The sequence below is a fragment of the Prionailurus viverrinus genome, chromosome A2, assembly GCF_022837055.1.
Source record: "Prionailurus viverrinus isolate Anna chromosome A2, UM_Priviv_1.0, whole genome shotgun sequence".
Lineage (NCBI taxonomy): Eukaryota > Metazoa > Chordata > Mammalia > Carnivora > Felidae > Prionailurus > Prionailurus viverrinus.
Window position 1 is genome coordinate 8986975 of NC_062562.1, and position 26422 is coordinate 9013396.

General features: G+C 61.5%; 1 protein-coding gene across 4 annotated transcripts in view; it reads right to left on the bottom strand.

The window, feature by feature from the left end:
• ADGRL1 (adhesion G protein-coupled receptor L1) overlaps positions 1–26422 on the bottom strand; it is a 44280-nt gene that overhangs the window by 3940 nt on the left and 13918 nt on the right. Inside the window, exons 1-22 of one of the 4 annotated variants that reach the window (XM_047842125.1) lie at positions 24136–24274; positions 20985–21198; positions 17762–17871; positions 11619–11703; positions 9652–10452; positions 8529–8843; positions 7741–7844; positions 7241–7426; positions 6878–6916; positions 6502–6685; positions 6207–6329; positions 5465–5679; positions 4999–5169; positions 4341–4550; positions 4025–4245; positions 3750–3816; positions 3222–3313; positions 2503–2671; positions 1065–1193; positions 783–879; positions 562–690; positions 371–388 (exon numbers count right to left, since the gene is read on the bottom strand). In XM_047842125.1, coding sequence (XP_047698081.1) covers positions 371–388; positions 562–690; positions 783–879; positions 1065–1193; positions 2503–2671; positions 3222–3313; positions 3750–3816; positions 4025–4245; positions 4341–4550; positions 4999–5169; positions 5465–5679; positions 6207–6329; positions 6502–6685; positions 6878–6916; positions 7241–7426; positions 7741–7844; positions 8529–8843; positions 9652–10452; positions 11619–11703; positions 17762–17871; positions 20985–21081 — 3562 coding nt within the window. In that variant the 5' untranslated portion in view covers positions 21082–21198; positions 24136–24274. Of the gene's footprint in view, positions 1–370; positions 389–561; positions 691–782; positions 880–1064; positions 1194–2502; positions 2672–3221; positions 3314–3749; positions 3817–4024; positions 4246–4340; positions 4551–4998; positions 5170–5464; positions 5680–6206; positions 6330–6501; positions 6686–6877; positions 6917–7240; positions 7427–7740; positions 7845–8528; positions 8844–9651; positions 11417–11618; positions 11704–11885; positions 13192–17761; positions 17872–20984; positions 21199–24135; positions 24301–26422 lie in introns of those variants that run through there. The other 3 variants (XM_047842117.1, XM_047842135.1, XM_047842144.1) reach the window with 3 other exon arrangements.

Here is a 26422-nt window from a genome sequence, read left to right on the forward strand (position 1 = left end):
CACGGGAGAGGGGGTGCCTGCTTCCCCCTGGGCTGAGCTCTCCCATTCCCATTCTTTCTCACTGGCAGAGGGGATGCCAGCCCAGTAGCAGGTTTGGGGAAGGGGGTGGGGACCAGTTCTCTCCGGGTCCCCTCTCAGGTAGAGGCTATGTGAAGAGTTCTGTGTGACCGGTTCCATTTCCTGTGCTCTGACACTCCTCACCTTCACTGCCTACCTGAGAGCCAAATATAACCCCCTCCGGCTGTATGTGGGTGGGTGGGGGGGGGGGTTGGGGGGCACCCTGAGTTCTCCCTGAGTGAGGTCATCCCAGGAGGCCACCATCACATTTTCCTCCCAGCCTCAGAAACGTTACCAGGCAAGTCACACTTACTGGGTTCCCGGTAGCTCCCTGCAGGTGCCAGCGAGGAGAGAAAAGAGAGAAGGTGAGAGTGTGCTTGGGAAGTCAAGCCCAGGCTCCAGTTCAGGAAGCATGAGGATGCCCCAAGCAGAGACCCTTGGGAGGCAGACCTCACACTCCCCGACCTGAGCTGCTGATCTCTTCCTGTACTGGAGTGCTCTCACCTGGGGAGTTGAAGACAGGGGGCGAGGAGGGATTGAAGCCCACCGACTCAGCAATGAGGGTGTTGTAGGGGCTGGTGCCCCCACGGGGCTGTAGCACGGGGTTGGTCAGCAGGTGGTTCCCCATGGTACCTGTCCAGGACGTCAGAGGTCACAAGGTGGCCCAGAGACACTGGTCTAAGAACCTTGAGGGATAAAGTGAAGGGCGAGGGATGCTGTCTCACCTCTGTTCAGGGTGGGGGTACTGTTGATGTCGCCTGCCATGAAGGAGGACTCCGTCTGTTTCCTCACGGTGTCGTTCCACATCCTCCGGATTCGGCTCTGGGGACATAGCCTGGACGTGAGGGGGCCCCCGGGGCGCCCACCCTCCAGGATCTTTCTGAGGTCACTCGCCTGATGAGCACCACCAGGGACCCGGGCTGAGTGCTGCCTTGCCTCTCGGGCTTGTGGGTGCAACACTCAGCCCCAGGGAGCCCTGCCCGGTGCCCTGGCCCCGGCCCAGATACCTGGGTCCCTGTGTAGTAGCGGGTGTTGCTCCGCATGGCTGAGGTCTTCAGTGAGCCATGAGCGCCCCCAGGGGGGGAACGGATGCAGCAGTAGGAGTGACGCAGGCACTTGCTGTACTCCTTGTGCACCTGGGTGGGGAGGAGGACAGGGAGCTGGCAGCGGGCGCCCCGTGAGCCTCTCCGTCTCCTGTCCCACCACGGCCAGCCAGCCTCTCTCGCTGCTCAGGCCCAACCTCCTTTCTCCACATCCACTGCTGGGTTTCTCATTTGTTCACACGACAGATCTTTAATGAGCATGTGCCGTGTGCCAGGGAGAGTTTAGGCCCCAGGAATGGCATAGAACAAATCAGACCCACGGCTCTACCCCTGAGAGCTAGTACCGTGGTAGACAGAGACACACGTAGATGCAAACGTCGGCACGTCGTGTGGGATGTTTGATGGTGTCAGGTGCTGTACAGACAACTATGACTGGGAGGGGGGTTGGGCCGTGCTGTGGGTTGGGGGTGTAGTGGGGGTCTGTGATTTCAAATAGACCAGGGGGAGCCTCCCTGAGGAGCCCTCTCAGCAAAGATCTGAAAGAAATAAGGCAGCAGACCTTGTGGATATGTGGGGAGGAGCAGGGACAAGCCCTGAGGAGGGTCCGTGTCTAGGTGTTCGAGAGAAAGCAGAGGAGAGCATGGCTGGAGGGGAGGAGAGGGAGGCCCGGGTAGGAATGCGCGAGCCTGCGGCTGCAGTAAGGGTGTCGTTGTCACTGTGCGTGAAGTGGGGGCTGTGCGAGGATGTTGGCTTTGGCTGTGTGCCACGGGGGCGGCACACACTGTCCCTGCGTATCCAACGCAGGCCCCAGGGTCTTGCAGCAGCGATCTTGTGATCCCTGCTTCAGCCTTCCCCACTTCACTGTCCACCTGCCCCCACCACTGTCTGGGGCTCCTACTCCCTTGAAGACGAAGTCTACAAACACCTTGGTTCAGGTTCCCCAACTTTCGTCTAGAGCTTACTGCCTGTATACCCTCTCCACACTCGTCTGCTTCTGTGATCTCCTTCATATATATATTTCTTCATGATTCAGATTTTCACACATTTGAAAAGGAAACTGTTACCACAAAACTCACAGTTCATCTCCCAACTACTGAAGTAGAAACGTTGTGTCTGGGTGGTACTCAGTCCTCTCCCTCCTACACCCTTGATTTGTGCCCCACGCTGGGGGGCGGGGGGGGTGGGGGTGAGGTTGATCCTCTGTCACAATCCTGCCCTGTGCTCTCCCAGCTCCCCAGACCTGTCCTGCTTTCTTGCTCCCCCGTGTTGCCGTATCTTGCTCTTTTCCAGAACCATCTTCACCCCTGCCTAAATCCTTCCTGACCCCAAGCCTGCTCTCCCCTCACAGCAGACACAGTGCCACCGCAGAAGGCAGGCACTTGCACCCCTGCCCTGACCTCACCTTCTTTTGTAAGGCGCAGTGAAAGACAAAGATGAAGACCCCCTGGAAGGCGTTGAAAGTGGTGAAGAGATAGGCCATGACCACCGACTCCTTATTGATGAAGAGCAGGCCGAAAGCCCAAGTGAGACCCAGCAGGAAGAGCAGCGCGATGGCCCCCAGGGCCCAGGATCTGGGGAGGGGGAGAGGGAGAAGGGATATCAAAGTCCCTTACAGTGGAGAAACCCTGCCCCGTAGCCCTGCTGCGTGTCCCTCTTCAGGCGAGCCTCGATGCCGTCTGCAAAGACCCACCTAGGATGCGTGGGCCTTGGGGGGAATGGCCTGCACAGCCGTACTTTCAACCAGCCCGGGCCCGAGGTCGGGGTTTGGGGTTTTGCAAAGGTCAGTCGTTAGCCTTCACCCTTTGGTCCGTGTTTCCAGACCCTTAAACTGTCTTTTGCTGCCTATTTCTCTGTAAGTTTCCTTGAGGTGGACTTACCTTTTGCACTTAGCCTTACACTAACCAGCTATGTCTCCAAGAGCACAGGTTAGATGTGTTAAATCCTGCGTTTTCCAATACTCATTAAGTAGATATATAACAGGCACAATAAAACACCACATTTGTCCTTAAAATCACATCGTGTGGTACTGAAAGTGAGAGCACCACATTTTAGGAAGCCCCGGGAGAGGCCAGGCCCAGTATGGAGACATCAGGGGCAGGGGTGTGCAGAAGGGTTGCTCACTTAATGTTGTCGAGGCGACTGGAGTCGGGCTTGAGCACAGATGAGCTCCGGATCATCTTGTGCAGGGTCACCATGAGGAACACCAGGTTCACCTGGGGGTGGGACAAGGGGAGGGGCTAGGCTACACGTGGTACTGGCTAGGCTAGGGGTCCCTCCACCTCCCATTGTGAGATCCTGGCCAAGTCTTAGTCTCAACCCTCCTTCTTCAGGGCTGCCTCTGCCAATGTACCTGTGCTCAGGTGTCTGCTGACTGGTAACAACTGTTAATGTGGCTCCTGCTGCTGGGAGGACAGGGCCCACACCTGACACAGGCAGGGGCTCAAATCACAGTGCCTGGACGGATGGGCCTCGGTGCTGGAGCTTTACGGACCTGCTATGCTCTTGTCCTCTTGGTTGGCTGCTTGGTTTTGATGGTGGTCAGACCAGCCCTCTCAAGGCTCGGGGGGGAGTGGGGGGTGCTCAGGGGTCAAGGCTAGCTTGCACGAAGAACGGAGACGTGGTACTGGCGGGTACCACCTTCCTACTTACCACGATAACAAAGGAGACTGGCCCGATGAAGCTCCAGATGAAATAATTGTCCACTCGGAGCCAGCAGCTATAAAGGAAGTGGGGCTGGGGTAGACAAGAGGCGGGAAAGCCCTCCCCCTCCCCAATCCTAGTCCCCAGGGACTCTGCTGTGGCCTTAGATCTCAGGAGGAGGGAGGCCAGTGCCCTGAGGGTCCTGGCCTAAGAGGTACTGCTGAGCAGAGAGCCAGGCAGGAGGAAAGACTTGGGGGGGGGGGGGTGGGAGGAGGAACACTCACGCCTTCTCGGTGCCATAGCTGCGGTAGTCGATGGCAGCCGCGATGCCCACCACCAGTGCCGGGAAGCAGTAGCCCCCCAAGTAGTAGTACTTAGTACGGGAGTACTCGCTCTCAAACACTTCCACCAGCAGCAGATAGAGGTGCACACCCTCCAGGCACAGCCAGGAGAAGGCGGCCAGGAAGAAGTAGTGCAGTAAGCCAGCGAAGATGGGGCAGGCGATCTGGGGGCAGCGGGGACGGGGACCACAGGTGAGGAGCCACCCGGGCCGGCGCCGCCTCTCCTCCCCCCTGCCTCTGTCCCTGAGCCCCAGCCTACCTCATACTGAGTCTTGTCGATCCCGACCAGGAAGAGCAGCTCAGCCAGGAAGAGGTTGATGCACAGGTTCTTATGGATGGTGTTGCGGTCGGTCTGCAGCCCCCGCAAGAAGCAGAAGGTAGAGATACAGATGGCCAGGCAGACGAGGGAGATCACGATGCCCACCCAGGTGATGACCGACAACAGCAGCTCATTGATGCGGCCCTGGTACTGGGGGATGGGGGGGGGGGGGCACTCAGCACCTGTGGCCTTTGTGTAGCCAGGCTCGCTCTGGGCTCAGCCAGGTACTAGTGGCGAGCAAGGCCATAGGTCACGGGCACCACCAGTGCTGCCCATCTGGCCTTCTGCCCCCTGGCCGGCTTGCCGGCCCCCACCCTTCTGCGGCTGGCACGCTCACTTCCTCATGCTCTGGAAGGCTTGTGGAGAGATGACGAAGGTGACATCGACTTGCTTCTCCAGAGAAGGGAGAAGGTGGGACCGTGACCAGAAAGAACCAGACATACGGCCTCATGCCCCAGGCAAGACTGGTGGCCCCCCTCCTGCCCACATGCCCACGAAGCTGGCCTTCCCTGCACTGTCCATGCAGTGCTCTCTCTGCCATGCAAGGCCAGGAGAGCAGGTGGGCCTGCCCAGAGGAGCGGAACGCCAGCCAGCTTACGATCTCGTGGTGGGCCATCAGCACGGCGAAGTTGGTGAGGTGGCTGCAGGCACACGTGGTGTGGGTCTTGTTGGACTCCACCAGGCGGCAGCCCTGGGTTGACCAGTAGCCCAGCATGGAACGCTCCGAGTAGTTCCAGAAGGAGCAGTTAGCATTGAAGTGGTTCTTGGCCTGTCGTGTGGTGGCAGCCGGGAAGTCAGGTCCAGGGAATCCCATTCCGGCCCCCACACCCAGCTCCCGGGATGGTGACAAGCATGAGAAAAGGGGCCGGGGCTCCAGGTGACGGTCTGGGGTCTCCAGGGACAAATGGCCCAAGCTGTTGAGATGGAGGCCGGGGGACTGGCGTCCCAGAAAGGGATTGTAACTTGTTCTTGGGGTGGGTGAACACATAGTGGGGAGAATATGCAGGCTGGGAACATGGAAGGTGGTGGGACCCCCACAGAGGAAGGGGGATGCCTCAGCTCACCTCCAGGTGGGCCACAGTGAAGATGACAGGGTCCATGAGAAAGACTCGACTGGACTCCTTGTTGATGGACGCCGCGATGACCTGCGAATTCACCACCAGGGAGGCGCCGCCTGGGCCACCTGTACCTGCTTCACCTGCCAGCTTCACTGTGGCGTTCTCGGTGGACAGGAAGAGACCCAGGTTGTTGTAGAGGATGAAAACGACTTTGACTACACCTGGGGACGATGGGCATGGCAGGGCGAGCCATCAGTCCTCGGTCCAGCACCCCCCCCCCCCCCCCACCAAGCCACACCGGCCAGCAGGACCTCCAGAGCCAGGCTGTGGCCCAGGTGAGGGGGGCTTGGGGAGCCCTTCTGTGTACCATTGTTCAGTTAGTTGTAAACGGTTCCAAATGACAGGGCCGTGTCCCCAGCCCCACCTCATTTGCTGTGTTACCTTGAGGAAATCCCCATTCTCTGAGCCTTAGTCTCAAATGGGACAGACCTCCCTGAGTTATGAGAGTAGACTGCTTTTACACAGCAGTGAGCCTGGCAAAGTTCCTGTGCTGTGGGGCTTTGAGGGGGGGGGGGCGGGAGGGAGGACTCCACGAATCCCCTGAAATATTATGCTAGCTTGAATATAGGACAGTCTTGTGTGTTGTGGGTCCCACCCTTTTCTCGGATTCTTCAAAACCACTAAAATTTAAGAACTGATGTTTTTTGCCAGTGAAGCAGGGATGCCAGCCCAGGGTTTGGGCACTGACCGTTCCGGCTGTTCTGCTTGATGGTATTGGCGGACAGCTGGATGGAGTTCTCACTTGGGTACTCCTGGGGAAACACCAGCTCCTGCACTTGGCCCTCGGTGTTGAGGACTGTCACCTCCAGGACTGTGGGGACAGGGGATGGCAGGACAGATGTGGTTGCGGTCTATCCCCAGTCCAGAGGCCCAGCTATGGCAAGAGGCCCAAGGCCAGGGCATCCCCCGTGGTCTCTGGGCTGCAGCCCTCACAGTTCAAGATTTGCACCTGAACTTGCCCTGGTCATGACCGCAGCACTCACCCACATTCTGCTTGGCAGCCAGGAAGCGGGCGGGCTCCCTGACATTGTCGGCCAGCAGGAAGGCACCCTCCTCCAGGACATCCAAGAGCATGGTGGCTGTGTGCACCTGCTCCGTAGCGTTCATGTCCTTCCAGGATTCCAGAGCCTCTGGCCGCAGCAGGTTGTCCACAGTCTCTACCACAGCCTACACAGGCGAGGGGGCGGCATTGTGATTCCCCCCACGTCCTCCACTTCCTTGGGCTGGGCTCTGCATCCCTTCTCTCAGCCTCCCGCCCCAGTGCTGCCTGGGGCGTGCCCAGAAGCCATGAGGGCTGTCTCACCAGCTCTCCCTCCCCTGCTGCTCGGCCGTGGCCAGCAGGAGCCCTCTGGGCCTCACCTTGATGTAGTCTTTGCAGGTTCTCTCCCGCTTGTGCATCTGGGAAAAGAGAGAGAGGTGCTGTCATTTCCCTCCTCCCCGCCCCCCCCCCACCAGCCCCCCAGGCTGACACGTCCGGGCCCCAGATAGGTTGCTCTTCTGCAGCTGTTACCGACCCAGGGCTGGGCCACGAGCAAGACCTATTCCTAAGGGACCCCCAACCCTAAGGACCATCCAGGGCAACTCGAGAGGAAGATCCAACATGCCTAGGACCGGTCCTCTCTGACCACCATGGGTGGCAGTCCAGCGTGGAGGTACCAGGCTGGCTCTTCTTGAACCCTCAGGGCACTGCCCCACCCTGTTGGCCCCACTGCCACGCCCCACCTTGTTGTAGTTCTTGCCAGCTGACTCGCGCTCAATGGGCCGCAAGGCCTGCAGCTGGGCGTCCAGAATATCCAGCAGCTGCTCCATCAGCTTCACGGAGGAGGACACGTCACCCGCATAGATGGAGCCTCGGGTGTGACGGGCTAGCTCACTGGCAATATTGGCTGCATTCTCCCCACTCTTGATCTGTGTGAGGTGGGAGTAGGGGCCCCCGGCTACCTCAGAGACCATCCTGCTTCCCACATGTTCCCTTTTAACATGCCCAGCCTGCTTGGCCCCTCTCCTCCCTCTCTCTCTCTCTGGCCTCTTTGCCCTCCCCATCCGTCTCTGTTCCCGCAGTAGGCCAGGGAGGGGACCCCACACAGTCCTGGCTCCCAGACCTGCCGGCCTATTTGTCTCCCCAATTGCTCTACTGCCCCCAGTGCGCCTTGTGCCCGGCCACCCAGGGCCCAGTGTGCAAGCAAATGTGCCAGTCTGGAAGGGGCAGCTGCTGCTGGTACCTTCTGGGCCACCTGGTTGACCCAGGGGGAGGTGCAGTTGCTGAGGTCAGGGCCCCGGGGGTTCCAGAGCCCCAGGGCTGGTAGACACTGGAAGGAGGCAATTCCTGCAGGGACAGACAGGAACAGAGAAGGGAGCCACAGGGAAGGAGAGGAGAAGGGGCCACGGCAGGGAAAAGAGATAACAGAGGAGAACAAGTAGGTGAAGGAAACACGGAAGACCAGACATGAAGAGGGCCGGACAGTCAAGAGAGACATCACTCTGAGGTGACGTAAGCCACCCCTCACTTCTCAGCTCCCCCTCTTGGTTCCTCCTCCTTCCATCTTTGCCCACCAGAAATGGAACTTTCTAGCAAAGTCCATCTTGGAACCCCTCCCTCTCCTTGAAGCCTCTTCAGACCCTCCCCTTGGATCGCTCCACTTGGAGCACGGGGTCCTTCCCCCCCCCCCCCCCAACAGAGCACTCGAGCTGCTCTCTGTGCTGCTGCTACTGGCTGCTCCAGGGCCCAAGTCACCTCCTGTGGGCTCCCTTCACGGTCTGCCCGGCACTGCAAGAGGGGACAGGGCAGGGGGACTCACTGAGCTGCTCCTGTGCCCTGAGAGCACAGCTGCAGAGGTCAGGCGTGACCCCTGTCCTCAGAAAGCCCATGCTTGGGCGTGGAACGTGAACAAGGGAGTGGGCCTGGGCCAAGCTGAGTGGCGGACACGTTCCCGACCCCTTCCCCGGCCAGACCAGATTTGGCCACTCCCCAGGCCAGCCACAGTGAGGCGGCCGCAGCCTCTGTACTCACCTCGGGTCCCCTTGGGGCAGGGCCTCTCCACCAGCATGCCCTGCTGGGTGGCCGGCCACTGGACCCGCCGCACCTCTCTAGGTTCACAGAAGAGCTCTGGGGACACGTGCAGGTTGGGGGCTGGGGGCCGCCGGGTGCTGGGAGCTGGGGCTGTGGCTGGAGGCAGGTCAGGTCCCAGCTGGTTGATGGCACCCACAGGGTGTGTGGTGAGGGGCACCCGGCGGAGCGGGGTGGTGGCTGCGGGCGAGGCCGTGCTGGTGAGGGGTGTGGGTCGGGCTGTGGTGGTCGTGCTGACAGGTGGGGAAGTGGCTGGGCCTGGAAGCGAAGAGGGTATCCAAGGCAGAGTCACCCCTGTGCCCGGGGTCCTGCCGTGGTGTGCCCAGGCACGGGGTCTCTGGCATTCTAGCATGTTCCCTAAAGTGGGAGGATGTCCTGGTCCCCACTGGGTCTGGGAGAATTCCCCTGGCCTCTCTCTACCCCCAAGACCACCAGAGACATCAAAAGGCAGTAAAAATCCACTTGAGTGTACCCTGAGGTGTGAGAGAGCAACCAGAGAGCGCAGGCCAGGAAGAGGATGTCACAACACAGCCACCTGCCATTCCCGTTCCCCTCTCCGGCCTCTGTGACCTGGCCGAATCCTGGTGGAGGCCTCAGGTCCCCATTTTGCCAATGAGGTTGGATTAGATGGGGCTCCCTGGGGCTGCTCAGAGCTGGCTGAGGGCAGCTGAGAGAGCAAAATGAGACTGCCCAGGGACACTCAGTCCTGGCGTCTTTACTGACCCCAGGCTTTCACCCAAGATTTTGGGCCCAAAGTGCCCAGGCCCCTGGGCCAGGTGGGGGGGGGGGGGGTGTGTGACTTAGTGGTTAGGAGCGCAGAGCCCTGGATATAGACCGGCAGAGAAGTCAGCACGCCCCTACTACCCTCCCAGTGCTTCAGTTTCTGCACCTTACGTAAAAAGGCAGGAACCATCCCCGCCCCATAAGCCGTGACAATGAACTGAGAGGCTGAGACCAGCCTCTGTCCCGTGCTATTTGGCTTTGACCTCCCCGCTCTCAGCACGCAGTAGACCCCCACCCCACGCCAAGCAACCAAGGAGGCAGAGCCCAGGGCAGCCAAGCCTACCCGCACTGGGGTCGGGCGGCCCGAACTCCAGGCTGTAGCGCACCACAAAATAGTTGTTCCAGACGTAAAGCTGGTTGTCGCGAGGGTTGTAGTCCACGGAGGAGACGAACTGGTAGGGGTTGGGGAAGGCCAGGCTCACGGGCTCCTCGCGGTTGGCGTTGGTGTTGAAAGCGTAGTCCACGCGGTTGCCCGCCGCCTCGCTGTCGTCGTCCACGTACACGGAGCGCAGCACGTACAGGACCCCGCACACCATGAAGGCGTTGGACGCCGAGCGCTTGTCGTAGCCGGTCTCCCACGTGCCCTCGAAACGCAGCGTGTAGGGGTTGAGCTGGCTCACCACCAGGCGCCCGTTGTTGCCCTCGGTGGCGTAAATGACCCACAGCCCGTTCTCGTCCACAGCTAGGTCGATGTCGGTCTTGCCCCCCCAGCGGTAGGGCGAGGTGTCGTGGTAGTTGGCCGTGTTGATGACCGTCTCCCCGCTCTTGATGCGCGTGCGCAGGTCGTACTTGACGATGTTGCGCGTGCGCTCCTTGTTGTAGAAGACGGCGCCGTCGTAGACCACGAAGCCCGTGCCGTCCACGCGGTTGGGCAGGCGGTAGGTGGTGGTGTGGCGCGCGGCCACGTAGTCCTCCCACGAGGCGTACTCGGTCAGCGTGTCCGTGCGGTAGGGGATCCAGGGCATGACGTAGATACGGTCGCCCGCCTGCAGCGGGTCCTTGCACCAGGCGCCAGACTGGTGTTCCGACTCGTGCGTGGAGGTGGGCTCCAACACCTTCTGCAGGGTCCCTGGGCACACGAAGACTGGGCCGGGCGGATGGGAGGGCGGGGAAGACATGGGGGGAGGAGGCGCAGAGGCGAGGGAGGGGGAGAGAGAGAGGCAAGTTGGTCACGCGGCCTGGGGTAGCCAGGCTGTCCCCTCCTGCTGCTGCAGTCACGGTTGCTTGGTAGGGCTGGTGATGGGAAGGGGGTTTCCGGGCTGGGACCCCTGCCCTGCCCAGCTGCCCCTCTCCCTGGAGAGGTCAACCCTGGAGGCCATTAAGAGCAGGGTTAGTGTGTGGGGTGGTGGTACCCCTCTCCTTCCCTGGCTGCTAGAGACCCCACAGGCTGGGGATAAAGGGTTTGGCAACAGCCCTCCCAGAGTCGTCTTCGTGTGCCTTAAGTGGGGGCGGAAAGATCTCCTCACTGCAGCCACTGGTGGCTTTGAGGCTCCAGGGACTCAGTGCCCTGCTCCTTTACCATTGTCACAGCCCCCTACGGAAGAGCTATGGGTCGAGGGTCCCATCCTTCACCAACCACACCAGGACAGATTTTTTTTTTTTTAACTCTTTCTCCCCTCTCCCCCCAACCCCCCGCAAAAATTGCAAGGTAGAGTGATGTTTCCGTACCCACAGTGGGTGTCAGGAGTGCCCCCCTATTCCAGGGTGGAGGAGGCACCCAGGGTTCCCGATGCAGCCTGTGCCCCCACCCCCCACCCCCCACCCAGTACCCACGAAATCAGCAGGTGAGGAAGGGTTTTTGGAAAAATCCAGCCCCTCCCTGATGGTGCCCCGCCCTGCCCCCAGCCAGCAAGGTCTCTCATGGGGTTTGTTCAGCAGCAGACACTGACACTGGTGCACAGGGGTGGGGGAGGTTGGGGGACATGGGAAAGGAGGGGGCTTCCCAGGAGAGTTGGGGAGGGGAAAGGAGAGCTGCGTGGAGGGAAGAGAGACAAGGTGGGGGGGCCTCGGCGAGGTCCTGGCTCCAAGGGAGGCACGCTGGAGACCACCTGGGAAGAAAGGGTTAGTGCTGGCGAGGAGAGAGGGGTGAGCAGAGAATTCACTCCAAGGCCCAGGCCCGACTGAGGGTCCCTCGGGGGGGCAGTCCCAGGTCCAGCTCAGAGGGGGCAAGGGAGGGAACCAGGAGCTAGGATAAAGACCCAGCCCGCCCCAGCCGGCCCGCCCCCTCCCCTGCCCCGGACCCCGATTTACCTGCGACCATCCCCGGCTCGGGAGGAGGGACCAAGGCACCGCTGATGTCAGAAAGGTGGGGGGCCCCGCCCCACCCCCCCATTCCCTGAAAAGGAGGAAAACCTCAACTGCATCTCGTTGGCCGCCGCTGGCCTGCCCACCCTTGCCCCGTCACACCCCGGTGCCACCTACTCCTAGCCTCCCCTCACCGACCCGGTAGGGGTCTGGACTCAGGAGTGGGGATGTCCAGACGCCCCTCCCTCCAGGATGGCCGGGCCTCCCTCTCACCTCCCTGCTGGCCGAACCCACACACAGGCCAGGGTGAGGGTTTGCAGTGAATTCTCTGCTCCTGCTTGGCCTGTCACCAAAGCAGCTGGCCCCAGGGGGAACAGGGAGGGCTGGGACCTGGTGCGGGCTTGGGGGGCAGCCCCAGTGGCAAGAGGGTCTTGGACAGGCACCACTCCTCACTCCCCCACGTCCAGCCTCTTCACCAGGCTTGGGTGGGGGGATGTCCAGCCCTCCCTTCACAGCATCAGGGACGGCTTGGCCCGAGGGTCCCCGGGCACAAAGCAGCCAGGAGCACACCCTGTTTTAGGAGGGGGAGGGGAGCCTGGGACACAGACATCAGCAGGGACCAGAGGGATCCTGGCTTGCGCCCTAGGGCTCCACCATCTCCTTGTCCCCAGTGCCCTGAGGGGTTGGCCTGCGCCCTGTGTCCCGCACACCTGGCCTCCAGCTTTTTCCTCTGTGCCCAGGTCTCCCCTCTCCCCAAGCCAGGACCCCTGCCAGCTCTGTGGCCCCTGAGCAGATGTGTCTGTGTGTGTGTGGGGGGGGGGGGGGGGCGGTGGGAGGCCTCAGAGCCTGACCTGGTCAGAAGGGTGTGGAGGAGGAAAACGTGGTTAGAGGTTACCCCGGGGAAGGGGGAGAAGATGAGGAAGGGTCTGCCTGGGGCCTTTGACAGCAAGGACCCCTCCCCAGCACCAAGCTCCCAACACCTCCTCTTCCCTCCCCCCTCCCCCCCCCGCCCCCCCACTCCTCCCTCGAAGAGAAAAGATCCAGGGCTGCAGGGTCCAAACCACCACCGGGCCTGTAAGAAGAGTGTCTCAGGGAGAGAGAGGGAGAGAGTGGCGGGGCAGTGAGGGTCGGGGGCCTGGGCTGGCTGCCCAGGCCTCTCTGAGGTGGGGGAGGGCAGGGGGAGGGGAGCAGCTCGGAGGGACCCCGCCCCACCTTCCTCAAAGGGATGCTCCACAGACCACCGTAATTTCAAGGCAAAAAGCGACCCCGAAAGGATGGCTCGCCCGCGGCCAACCTCAAAGCTGTCATTTCCCCCCAAAATTCAGGGGAGCGCTGGGCCATCTCCAATATCCCGCCCACCCTCGAAGTTCTTCGGCGGCAGTGTGCCCCCCCCCCACCCCCCCCAACACCAAAGGCCAGAGAGCTCCACCCCACCTTGGAGTTTTCCCCTTCCCCTGCTGAAGGTTAACCCTGCAAGAAATTACGGTGCTCACGGAAGTCCCCAGACCAGGCCTGTACCTCCCCCCAACCCCCCTCTCCCTGGTCCTCTAACCAAAACAGCCCAGAAGAAACCCTGACTGCAGCTTTGCAAGTGTTTCAGAACCAGAGAAAACGTTCCCCCACCCCGCGCTCCCCCCCCACAGCGAGGCCCACCCCCACCCCTTCCCCCCCAATTTGGCAGACTGCCCTCCCAGGGCTGGGGACAGCTGACATCCCTCCCCAGGGCTGGGCCCCCGGCTGGTCAAGGATGGGGGTTGGGGGTGGGGGAAACTGGTGCTCCGTGCTCCAAAACAGCTCTGGGCCTTGGAAACGCCAAACCAGAAGGAACTTATGCCACCAGGAGCCCGAGAGATAGAAGGAATCTGCTCCCCCAAAGGAAAACAAAGGTGTCCCCTCCATCCCGCCTCCCCTGAGCCAGACACGTGTTACAAAAGTTGGGGCAGGAAGAAAAGGAGAGAGACCCAGTGCACTCTGCCCCCAGCTGGGAGCCAGACAAGGGGGTCCCTCCCTCCCCTCCCGCCCTGGATGCTTACACACTTCTCCTGAAGGAGGCAAAATAAGTATGAGAGAAGGCCAGGTCCCCCCTGCAAGGGCTGGGACGAGGGAGGAGGGACAGGGAGAGACAGAAAGAGAGAAAAAGAGGCAGAGAGAGAAAGAGAAAGAGAGAGAGAGAGAGACAGAAGGTCCTGCCCGTGCTCAGAGAGGAGCTTCCTCGGGTGTCTGGAGGGTGGAGTCGCCCGTGGCGGCACCAGGGCTGGCCCCACCGGGAGGACACCCGGGGTGGGGGGGTGGGGAGAAGAAGGGGCTGAGAGGGGAGGGCGGGTCACATAAGTATGGTACAGGTAAGAACAAAGTGTGAGTTAGGGGTTAGCATTGGTAACAGTGCGTTTACCTTTCTGCTCCACTTCTACTTTAAGCATCGGAAGAGAGAGAGAAAACAAATTGAAAAAAAATGTGCAAGAAAAAAAAGAGAAAAAAAAAAGATTAAATTGCTTTCGTTTCTTATCTGGCAACATGCCCCCTTTTCCTTTCTTTCCTCATCCTGGTTCCCCAACCCCGAAACGTAGCATCAGCTCAGCCCCCGCCCCCAAGTCCCTTCCTCTGGGGAGGGTGTCGGGGGAGACAGTCACAGGGAGGGGGAGACACGCGAGGACAGAGACCAAGAGAGACACGGGGGGGGGGGTGTACAAACAGGCAGGTGGACGGAGCCCTCAGATGGGTGGGAGCACCCTCGGTGCAGTGGGGGTCGGGGAGGGGGTAGCTTCAGCTGGAAGGTAGGCTCTGGTTAGGGGAGCACCAGGGGCGAGGGGGTGGGGAAGAGCCACACGGGTCCCCTCACACCCTGCCTGCTGCCCTCCTGCTAGAACCAGGGGCCCAGGGGGAGGGGGTTCAGTGCCTCCAGGGGCCTGGGCGCCCCCAGCTGAGAGAGCATGCTGAGCTCCTTCCCTTTCTGTGCCGGCCGCCGTGCTAGAGTCCAGCCGAGCTCCCCCAAGCCCTCGCAACCCAGAAGAAGCCAACACAGAGAGAGAGGGCGGCAGAGTGGAACACAGAGTGACGGAGAGGCAGACAGGCAGAGCCCCTGGGCCTCGGAGAGCCGGATGGGGGAGACAGAGGCAGAGAAGGAAGAGGCTGGGGTGGGGGAACATCACAGACAGCAGGTGGGGGCACAGACACGCTCCCACGCTCCCCAGCTCCCCCGGGGCAAGCCTGTGGCTCCGTTTGTCTGCCCAGCCCCCCCACCCCCGGGGGCCCGGGAGCCAGGAGCTCCCTGTCTGCTGCCCGGTGGGCGGGCGCACCTAGGGGAGGAAGGGGCACGGTTAGAATGTGCTCAGCTGCAAGGCAAATCCAGCGTTAGTCGGGCCCGTCTGGATGTGTGTGTGTTTGTGTGTGTGGGGGGGGGGGGGGGGGGGAGTCCCACACACCCACTGCCCCCTCCCCACGGTGGCCCCTACACCCACCCCTGACTCGCCCGCACCAGCACTGGGGTCACCCCAGCCTCTGAAGCCCAGGGCCAGATGGCTGCCCAGGCTGCTCCCCCTTCAGGCTCCGTGTCCCTGGCCCCTCAGGAACTTCTGGCCGGGGCCTTGCTCCCCTGCCACCTCTCTACAGGCACAAGCAGGGAGTCCCCAGGGGAGTGTTTGGCTTCCTTCCCAGCGCCTCATCCAGGGCCTGGCACACAGGAAGTGCTCAGTGAACAGGAACATCGCGGGACGAGTGAGTGCCCGCCTTCCTGTTCTCTGGCCTAGCTACCCTCACCCTTGTCAACTGCAGTCCCCACTTCTTCTGGAACCAGGAGCTACACCCCCACACCCCTGGGTCCTGCCTGTCGAGGGCACACACGGCCCCACGTGTCCCAGACACATTCACTGCGAGTCCTGCCTCCCCGGGGGCTCAGGCTAGCTCTCTCCCCCAGGCCGGAGCTGCCCGTGCTTGGGCCATCCAGGTCTCTGTGGGCCGTGCCCCCTGGCCCACCCTTGGGGGCCGGGGGGCGGTCAGCTTCAGGAGGCCCGTAGGCCTCTTTCCTTCCTATGCTGCGTAACTTTTTTCCTGCTTCTTCACCCACGTGGCGTGCACTTGCTTTGGACTCGACTTGGATCAAGGTCTTCTTTTCCTGCCCTTTATCTCACCTACCTCAGGAGGAGTTGTGTTCGTCACTAGTCATTACTTTTGGTTTTGATTACCAACAGGCAGTAATGTTAACTGGTAAAAATCGCTACAAGTAGCCACAACAAAAGCAATGACTACCAAGTACCTAGCACTTGGTAAGTGACTAAGTGCCAGGAGCTGTGCTAGGAACTTCCCAGGTAGTTTTTCAAGAGCCCTGTCTGCGGATGGGGAAGCTGAGGCTCAGTGAAGTGAAACGACACAACTGAGGCCACTGAGCAGCTGGCAGAAGCGGGCACCGTTTCTCTGACACCTATGGTGCGGGGCGCACGAGGCGCTTCACCCACATTCTGTCTACTGCTGGCCGCATCCCTGGGAAGGGGCCCCTCCCGCCATCACAGACGAAGGTGCAGGCTAAGCTGGCTCGGAAGGGCACCCGAACCCTTGCTGAGCACATCCTGAACCAGGCTCGGGTCTGGGCGCTGGGGCATGAAGACGAAGCCTCTGCCCTGGGGGAGTTTACACCCGCACCTGCCACAGGGAGCCAGCTCTGCGGCCAGCCTCAGGTCAGGCGTTTCACACACACCGTCTCCTGGACTCTCGCCTCCTTTGGCCGCAGCTCAGAGAAGTTAAGTCATGTGCTCAAGTTTCAGAGTCAGAAAATCCAAGAACCAGGCTGAGCCGCAAACCCAGCCTGATTTCCCTGCTGTGCAATGCTCCCAGCCTCCCGCCTTCCTTCCCTGCTGCCCCAGCCACGGGGGTGGATGGGCAGTGTCCCCAGTGCTGTGGGGAGGCTTCAAAGGTCAGATGGGCGTCCCCCTCAGGTGGCGGCTGGAGGCCTCCGTTGCTGAAAGGAAAGGGTGAGGAGTAAAAGAAGGTTATGGAAGCACATAGGTGATCCTGTTTCCCCCGGCCTGTACGCCATCACCTGCGAGGAGAAATCAAAGGTTGAGGGGGACAGCTGGGGTGCGAGGGCAGAGGGGGGAGAGTCACAGGGCCTCCTGCTCCCCTGCCCCTGCCCCCCACTCTCTGAGACTCTGGTGGCCCTGCCTCCTCCCCCATCTGCCCGGAGGCCCTACCTCCAGGTTGGCTACATGAAGCTGGCAGGGAGAGGAGAGGAATGGATGATGGGGAGAAGGGAAGGGAGAGTGAGGGCAGGAAAGAAGGGCCATGTTAAGAGCAGAGTGCTGAGGAGGAGAGACCCTGTCTTTGTTTGCTCCCTTTGGCCAGAGGCAAGAAAGCCAGGCCCCTGGCTCCCCAGATCACCCTCCTCAGGCTTCCTTGGGGGGGGGGGGGGCCACTCTAGTCCAACATGGCAGCACTTCCCTTGCAGACAGGAAGTGCTACCATGGTAATGGGCAAACTAACCAAGAGATAGTAGCTGAGGAAGATGCCCCTAGTCCTTCAAACCGGATCTGCCGCCAGGCCTCAGACGGTGGTCTGCCTCTCTATGGGTTTGGAGTCCGGCTTCCAGGACTGGGAAGGGGCAGGACTAGGAGTATGTGAGAAGCGAGGGCGACGAGAAAGAGGAGAGGGAGTTGAGAAAGGAAATGGAGTGAGTGAGAGGGAAGAGCAGGCGTGTAAGGGGGGGGTCAGGAAAGGAAGAGATGTGAGAGGAGGAAGGAGGCAGAGAGGCTGGAGGGCAGCAAGGCCCAGGCCCAGGGAAAAGAAGACTGATAAGTGCACCGACCAGAGTTCTGGCCTTGAAGTGTTAAGTGAGCGAGGGGCATGTGCAGGAGCAGGGCTAATGGGCCAGAGTAACAAGGGGTGGGGAAGGTGCCCTGGGGATGGGGACAAAGTCTGTGAAGGTGGGGGTGGGGGTGGGGCAGGTACCGAGTGTGGACAGAGGGGCTGGGAGAAGAAAGTGTGTGAGAGAGGGAGCAGGCCCGGCTGTCCCCCAAGTACCTGGTCCCGACTTGGCCCTGTGCGCGTGCGTGTGCGTGCGTGCGTGTGTGTGTGTGTGTGTGTGTGTCAAGGTGTCTCCTCCTCGCTTGCTTCTGGGAGGGGGAAGGGCCCGTGTCCGCACAAGGAACAAGATGACTCACTGTAGGGGACACAGTCGTACTGCACCTCCAGGTACTTGTAGGTCCCAGGACAGGGGTCGGGAAAGGCGTCAGAGCCGGCAACCACCACGCACTGGGTGCGGTTGTTACACCTGAGAGAAGAGACAAGGAGCTGAGATAAGACAGGCCTAGAACTGGGGTGGGGGGGGGGGCGCATCTAGGGCTGGGAGAGGAACGCACCCCCCCCCGGGCTGAGAAGAAACTCTGGCGACCAGGGCCGGCGGCCTTGTGTGGGCATCGTGTCCCGTTTCCTGCCTGCTCTCTCTTTCCCACCACACAGGTTTCTTCTGTTCTCAGCCTCAGGGCTGGGCCAGAGCTGCGCCCCAGAAACTGCTTCCCCGGCTGCCCTTCGCCATTTTCATCCCATCGGAGGGTCACGCCCGCCGTTACATCCTTGGCGTTTTTCCCGAATTGACCATAAGACACAAGGCCACACGTGCGGGGACGAGGTGGCGTCTCCGCCGAAGTGCTGCTAACGAAGACGCTCACGGCGCCTCTCTGCGTCCACCTCAGGCCACGTCTTAGGCGTACGTGTCTCGGCCTTTGGACGGCGCCGCTGTGACCACGTGCAGGTAGGACACGGGCAATCTCTCGGCCTCGTGCGGAAGCCACTCTCAGTTCCCCGAGGGGACTCGGGAGTCCCCACCCACCGCCCGGGAGCCCGGCTAGCACATGAGGGGACTCCCTAACGACAAAACGAGGTTTCTCCTCTGCTGTCTCTCCAACCAAGGTCATTAACTAACGAATCTGCTCACTCCCACCCACCTCATCCCCCTGGCTCAAAACACAGCACTGGCCTCGGAAGGTTAAGTAGAGGGTTGCCCAGGACCCGGCAACTGCACGCCTACTAGCTGTGTTCCCAAAGACCCGGAAGCGGGCGCTCAAACAACTGCTTGTACATTCACGGCAGGACCGCTGTCGCGAGAGCCAAAGTGGGGGAACAGCCCCACTGTCCGCTGACGGATGAGCCAAATGTGGTCGGTCTGTGCCGTGGAACATTATTTGGCCATAAAAAGAAAAAGAAAAAAGGTCCGGTGCGCCACCGTGTGGCTGAACCCCGGCAACGCTGTACTGAGCAAAAGAAGTCAGACCCAAGAGGCCACGTCTCAGATTCTCTCTCTATGAAACGTCCGGAGCAGGCAAATCCAGAGAGACAGAAAGCAGGTGGTGTCAAGTGGCTGGGGGCGGGGGGGGGGGGCCGTGACTGGATGGGGTTGCCCTTCGGGGGTATGGAGATGTTCCGGAACCAGACAGGGGTGGTGGCGCACGTATTAAATAGCACTGAATTGTCCGCTTTAAGATGACGGACGGCGATATGTGAACGTCACCTCACTGTCCGGAAGAGAAAGGGGCCGGAGACCGCAGGTCCCAGCCTCCCCCTGCAGCTGGCCGTGACCGGGAGGTGGCAAAGGGCCCATGGTGGCCTTCAAACGGGATGGGTGCAGGGAGGCACCGAGACAGCGGGAGGCGGGTGGCCTTCTCGCCTCCCGTCTTGTTTAGGCCACCGTACATGCTCCGGGGGCTGTCAGCCCTAAGCAGTACGAGGAGCCTCCAGGTTTCAAGAGGGCAGAGCAACGGCCTCTCGCTCCCTGGGCCCCAGTAACCACACTGCACAGCGTCCCCCCTTTTGGAAGTGAGAACCCACAGACACTGGAACCGGGCCGGGGAGAACACCGCAGACGCCGAGGCCGGCGCTGAACGAAGTGGGCAGTGAGAAACTTGGAGGCGGGAGGTGGGAGGAAAGGGATCCCCAAGGAGGATGGGGCATAGTCTAAGCCAAGGTTGACACCATGCAGGGTGTCAGAGAGGGAAGGGGGGGCAGGACCGCTGGAGAGGGTGCACATTTGAGAAAAGGTGGGAGGGAGGGAACGAGGTGGCTCCAGCCTGGCCCACCGGTCAGAGCCACTTGCCCGCGCCCATGCCTGCCCAAAAGTCTCTGGAGGCTCTCAGTGACCCTGCCCCATGACTTATTCTAGAATCTTCTGCCAACATTCAAGAGGCTGCCGAGCTGGCCCCAGCCCTCCTCCCCTTCTTCAGTTCTGTGCTCTGGATCCTGGAGTGAACCTTATGCCCTCTCAGGCATTTAGCAAAAACTCAGTGAATGCCTCTGTATCTGGCTGGGGACAGCAGTGACAGACACAATGCCCTGTCCCCATGGGGCAAAGACAAAACGAACACAATAACAGAGGGAACTATTCTGTTCTACAGAACTGTGGCTAGAGGTCAGGGCTAGAAGATAAAGCAGGGAAGGAGCTAGGAAGTGGGGTGGGGGCAGTGATCTTAGGGTGGTCAAACGGGCCTCACCAAGAGGAGCATTAGGTGAGAAAATCTACGGAGGAGGGGAGGGAGGAGCCGTGCGGGTGTCAGGGAACAGCATTCCCGGCAGGGGGAACAGCCAGTGCCAAGACCCAGAGGAGGCCCGTGGCAGACGATGCCTGATGTATGTCAGGAGCAGGCAGGGCAGCCGGAGCCGAGTGAGCGAGGGGGAGCGTGGAGAGGGTGAGGGCTGGGAGAGGGGCACAAGGCACAGAGCGCAGCGCCTCGTGGGCCTCGGGGAAGACAGGCTTTCGCTCTGAGTGAGGTGGGTGCTCACAGGTACCCTCTGGCTGCTGCGGGGCGGGCGGGGGAAACAGACGGCAGTGGGCGAGACAGGGCAACCCCAGGGGGAGCTGTGGCCACGGAAGCAGTGGTCAAGTGTGGGCGTGGTTTGAAGCAGGAGCCGACCAGCTCTAACTGGACTTCTGCAGCAGGTGTGAGAAAGGCTTTGGCAGACCTGTCACACTCACACACAGCCTTGCACACTCAAGCACTCTCTTTCTCTTACACTCACGTGTGCTTCTGTCATCTGCGTTCAGGCTTCACCTCCTTGGGGAAGCCTGAGTGACCTCTGGGCTCTCCCTCGGAGCCTGTGACACCTTCACCCTGTCCTGCTCTTGCGTTTACACTGCAAGACTGCCCCTTCCCCCCCCCCCGACTAGTCTCGGGATGGGCTTCTGGAGGCTGGTGGGGAAGACGGGCCGGGTCTTACCGGCTGTTTGCACGGGACCTGGCACCTAGTAGGTGCTCAGGAAACCCGTGCGGAACGCACAGAAGGAGGACTGAAGGCGTGGACAGGGTGCCCTGACCAGGGGGCTGTTTATCCAGGGACCCCAGGGACTGTCCCCACCCCTCCTCCCAGGAGCCCGGTGGGGCCGGGGCCTCTCACCTCTGTGACATGATCTTGAAGGCATCAGGCAGGTAGCACTGCACGTTCTCCATCTGGAAAGGGTCGGCGTCACAGATCTTGTCGTCTGTGCGCCCATAGTTGGCGTTCTCCACCATGATGACGTCGCTGCCTGGGCACCGCAGCTCGATGGGATAGCCTTCACACGCCAGCTCCCGGCGCATCAGCCCGAACGGGAGCCCAGCCCGGCTCAGGCCTACGGGGAGGGAAGACCCTGCTGAGGAGGTCCCACCTCCAGCTTGGGCTGCATCCAGGAACCTCAGTTCTTTCATCTGCAAAACGGGCTTCCCAACGTGCCCAGCCGCGTAGTGAGGCCTCTGCCCTCGCTCCTGGGGAAGTGCCTCCAAGCACCCGGAGCGTCCCGCCCGATGAGTGTCTTTGTTGACCTGGGGGCCTCGGGCCAGGTCAGACAGTCTGCACTGTTTTGGGCTGAGTTGTGTCCTCCCGTCCTCCCTCGTACCTCAGGATGTGACCAAATTTGAAACAGGCCATCAAGTTAAGATGAGCCGAGCCTGTTAAGGTAGGCCCTGCCCCAGTATGACCACTGTCTTTATAAAGAGGGGAAATGTGGACACAGAGACAGAGGGAAGACAGCCAGCCACGAGCCCAGGAAAGAGCGGGAACAGCTCCTTCCCTCACGGCCCTCGGGAGGAGCCAGCCCCCCTGACAACTTGATCTTGAACTTAAAGCCTCTAGAGACCGCAAGACAATAAACTTCTGCTGTTTCAAGCCACCAAGTCTGCGGTACGTTGTTACAGCAGGCCTAGCAAAAGAACACAGTAAGGACGTGATCTAGGGTGGGAGTCTTGGGGTGTCAGTGGACCTCTGGAAGGGCGGGAGACTGAGGCCAGTGCTGCGGGGGGTCCCCCACATCCACACGACTGAGCCCCAGTGAAGGCTCTGGACAGTGGGGCCCGGGGAGCGTCCCACGTTGGCAGGGCACCATGTGTGTGGTCGCACAGCACGTGTGACCACTCCGTGGGGAGGGGGCGAACCGCGAGCCCTGGGCACGGAAACTTCCCGGACTCTGCCCCACACACCGCTTCCCTTGGCGGATTTCCTCTGCATCCGTCGGCTGTAAGAAGCTGTCACCGTGAGCACGACAGCATTCTGGAATACGCTTCTAGTGAATCATCATGTCTGAGGGTGGTCTAAGGAACTCCCGAACTTGCAGTTGGAGTCGGAAGTGAGGGAGGTCTTGGGCGCTCCCCTAACCTCGCACCGCCCCACGCAAGCAGGAGAGATGGCGTGGGAGGAAGTGCTCTCCTGTCGGGGAGGACACCGCAGAGCCTGGCTTTGCCACTTCTCGGCCGATGGGCCAGAGCCTCTCACGGCATGGCCTGGGGGTCGGTGGCACCGACGTCCCGTGGTGGCTGCTTAAGAAGGCAGATTCTGCCCCCCCCCCCCCCAGGCCTGCTGTATCGGGATCTCGGGGGTGATACCAGGAGCCTCGGACCTGTGTGCCCACCAGCGGTTCCGACGCGTGCTCAGTTCGGACAGCCACAGCTTTAGCCTCCTCGGGCCTCAGGTTCCGACCTGTAAGATCGGCACTGACCGCCCAGGAATGTACTTCGAGGACTCGGTGCACTAGAGAATGTTCCTGAAGGAAGCACTGAGCGTGGTGCCCTGTGTGGGGAGGGTCAGCTCCCCGTGGGGTCGCAGTGTCACACGTCCTTGCCCATCCTGTGCCGTGTGAGGACCCAGGGGGTTTAAATCCCCGGCTGACGGCCTGGCCCAGTAACGGACCACCTCCGTGGCCCCAGATCCTTCTCCGAGGAGCCGCCGCTCCCGCCTCAAGGCACCGCTGAGGGGCTGCGACAAGGGCAAGCGATATGTGGCGAGGCGGCGGGTGCCGAGTCCCACCACCGGTGGGATTACCGAAGCAGCCAGACTCCGCGGGACAGAGTGGGCTCCGCGTGGCCGACACCTGCCGGGGCAGCCACCTACTCAGACGCTGGGCTCCCTCCGCCAGGCCTCGCCAGGGGCTGGAGGGAGGCGTGGATGCACGGAGGGACCCACGGGCCCGATGTGGGGACTGTGGCTCGTGGGTCAGGAGAAAACCGGTGCACGAGGGCGGCAGTGCCTTTCAGAGACCTGTCCTTCCAGCGTCGGGTGGGAGGCCCGAGGGGGATGGCAGCTAGGCCCCCGGGGTTTTTTGGGGTGAGTTGAGTCTCACTCGGGGGAAAGTATTACATGTGTTCCTCTAGCACCATCTGCTTTCACAGCTAATTTTAGTCCTTCCCGGGCCCGGGAGGGAGGCCGGGGGTGGAGGCTGGCTCAGATGGGTCTGGGGGTGGGAGCGGCCCCTCCCGGCCCAGCTGGGGCTGTGGGGCAGGACCCGGACGGGCAGAGAACGTGGGCATCAGGGGAGCAGAGGGTGCCAGCTGGCCGGAGCGGTGCCAAGGCCCTGGGGCCTGGCTGAGTACGGCCCCCTCCACCTTTGTGGCTTTCTGGAGTATCGGGCTCCAGGAGGGGACCCTGGGGCACAAAGTGTGCCAACAGTGCTCTCCAGACAGCGCTGAGGGGGTGCCGGCTGGGGGCAGGCCCCCGGGCTAGGGACAAGGCCAGCGGGCCCCTGCTTTCTGCCTCTCCCCTTGCCCTGCCCTTGCCCCCGCCTAGGCCTGCCACGGGGACCATAATTGAGTAATTGGTGAAGATGGGCGGGCGGGCTCGGGGCACTAATTGTCGCATGTGCAGGATCCTGGGGCCGGCATAGGGCCGAGCCGGGTAATTAGTTGTTTTTAAATAAACGTCAGCGGGCATGCTTTAATTAAGCCTTCTTCCCAGTGAGGGCCTCCGAGATGTAATCACAGAGAAAGCCACACACGCAAGACAGAGGAGTAGCGGCTCACCAGGAAGGCCCGTCCCGGTCCCAGGAGGCCACAGCCCGCGCCCCAGGTTCTAGGACCCCCGGCTTCCCCGGGCTTTGGGGGTGAGGGGCCGGTCCGGGGAGCCCTCCGTGGTACCAGGGGGTGCAATTACCAAGTCCTCCTCCGGCTTCGTTCCGCCGAGGTCTGGAGCGAGGTGGGGACTGCGGTGCTTTACCAAGTGGCTGGGAGGTCCTGCACCTTGTCATCTGCCCGCCCAGCTGCATTCCGGAAGCTGGCCCCTCCCCAGCCCCAGCGGCACCTACCTTGGGTGGCCGAGGTGACCAGGACGGCGGTGATGCAGAGACTCCACAGCACAGCGGCCAGGCGGGCCATGGCGGCGGCCAGGGGCGGGTCTGGGGCTCTCAGTGTCCTGTGCGGGGGGCCTTGCCCCGCATCAGCAGGTGGGCACCACGGCCTGGCCCACCAGCCTGGGGAGAAGAGGGAGAGTGAGGCGGGAGCGAGGCCCCAGCAGACGCAGGAGGAGGTGCGCTTGGGCTGGTCCCCTCTCCTTGCCGGTGGCCGAGGCCTTCCACCCCAGAGTCCCCAGACGGGCCAGTCAAGGGACCTCTCTCGAGCCAGCCGTGTCTGACTGAAGCCGCACCCTTGGGCCAGAGGCTGACCGGCCCCCCGGAACCTCTGGCGTACACTGCTAACTCCACTGCCCACCCTCACCCCCACCCCCGGCAGCCAGACCCGCCCATCTGGGCACCTTGAACCAAAGGGAACCTCCTGGACGAACCTCCCGTGGTCTGACAGTGCCCCTCAGGTAGCAAGGGCGGTTCACTGGGATGTCACGGGGGATAAAGACCTTCTGGAAGCTTCTTCTCCATCCCCAACCCCCAACCCTGCCCTCTTGTCTCCCCCACCTAGCTTCCCCACCCGGCACAGCATGGGGGCAGGGGCCGGGTACCCAGGCATCCTGGCCTTGACTTGCTTCACTAGCCTCCCAGTCTTGGGCAGGAGTCCAGGCCCCGCCCCCAGCCCTTGCTTCCTGTCTCTCCCGCTCTGGTAGCTAATTAGAATCCAGCTGGCTGGCGCCACAGATTGGGACCAGGGACAACTGAGTCCCCTTCTTCCCCTCTGGGGGGACCCTCGAGGTTAGTTGGAGACAGGCGGTGGGGGGGGGTAGGTAGGGAGGGGTGTGCAGCCCCCTGGGGAGCCAGGGAGGGGGGAGCTGGCATCGTGTGCCCTTCCCTGCAATCCTCCCACCCATCTGTCCGTCCCTGGGCACAGGGCTTGGTTCTGACCCACTCCTTCCCCTCTCGGCTGCTCCTCCCTCTTGCCCCCTCCGTCTCCCCTGGACGCTCTCAGAGCTGCAAACCCAGATCTCTACTCTTGGCCCTTTGCTCTATCTACACCATGGTTCTCAAGGGCAGCCCTGGCCCAGGGGCGCCAGCCTGGCCAGGAACTTCTAGAAACACTCATTCTCGGGGGAGGGCCAGCACCCCATGTTTTAACTGGCTCTCCAGTGTGTGAACACCCACTCAGTCTTCTCCCACACTGTCATCCCCAATCTGTCCCACACTTTCAATGCCATCGACCAACTGATACCTACCACGGCTCTCATTTTCGGTTTGGAATCTCTCAACAGAGCCCCAACTACTGTCTCTACCCCCACCAAGTGAAAGCCTATCCACCAGCCCAGTTAGCTCCCTGACCCCATTTCTGCTCAGGCCACTCCCGCCTCCAGCTGTTCCCTGAGCACACCAAGCCCTGCCCCAGGGCCTTTGCGCTTGTCAGTTCCTCCACATGTATCTTAGACTGCCCACCAGTTACCCACAAGGCTGCTTCCTCTCACCTCCTTTAGGCTTTTGTTCAAATGTAACTATTTACTTCCTGTATGGTAGAGCTCCTGCACAGACACAGGACACTGGGTTGTTTTGCTCAGCCCTAGCCCCGGCTTCTGGAACAGGCCTGGCACACAGCGATGAGCATTTGTTGCATCTCAGACCCCAAACTTAGGAATCCACCTCAACTCCTCACCCCTCCCCAGCCCTCCCCTTCATAAGCTCCATCGGCAAGTCCCTAGAACTCTGCCTCCAAAGCACCTCACCAACCTGCCCACTTGTGGCCCCCAGTGCCACCGTCCGGGACCAAGCCGCCATCCGCCTCCACGCCTGCCCTCCACTCAGGGCTAAGGGATCCCTGAATGACGTGATCTGCCTATTAACCCTCCCCTCCGCTCTCCACTGGGGCTTGCGTTCCTCAGCAGGGCCTAGAGGCCACTGGCGATCTGGCGTCACCCTGCTCTGCAACCTGCCCCCTCCAGTTCCTAGAATGCTCTAGCTCCCGCCCCCCACTCTCTGCCTGGAATGCTCTCCCCGGTTCCCCATACACCTGCTATGGCTTTTCTCGGCTCAGAGCTCAACTCCGAGGCCACGCGGGCAGAACAACCCACCGCGACCTCCCCAAACGTTCCTGCTGCTCCCACTTGCCATCCGTCTGCCCTGTTTTTGACGTACAGCTTTCGACCACACCCGAAATTACCTTTTTACGCTGGCAGGTCTGCTGTCAACCTTCCCTACTAGACCAGAAGCTCCTTGAGGGCAC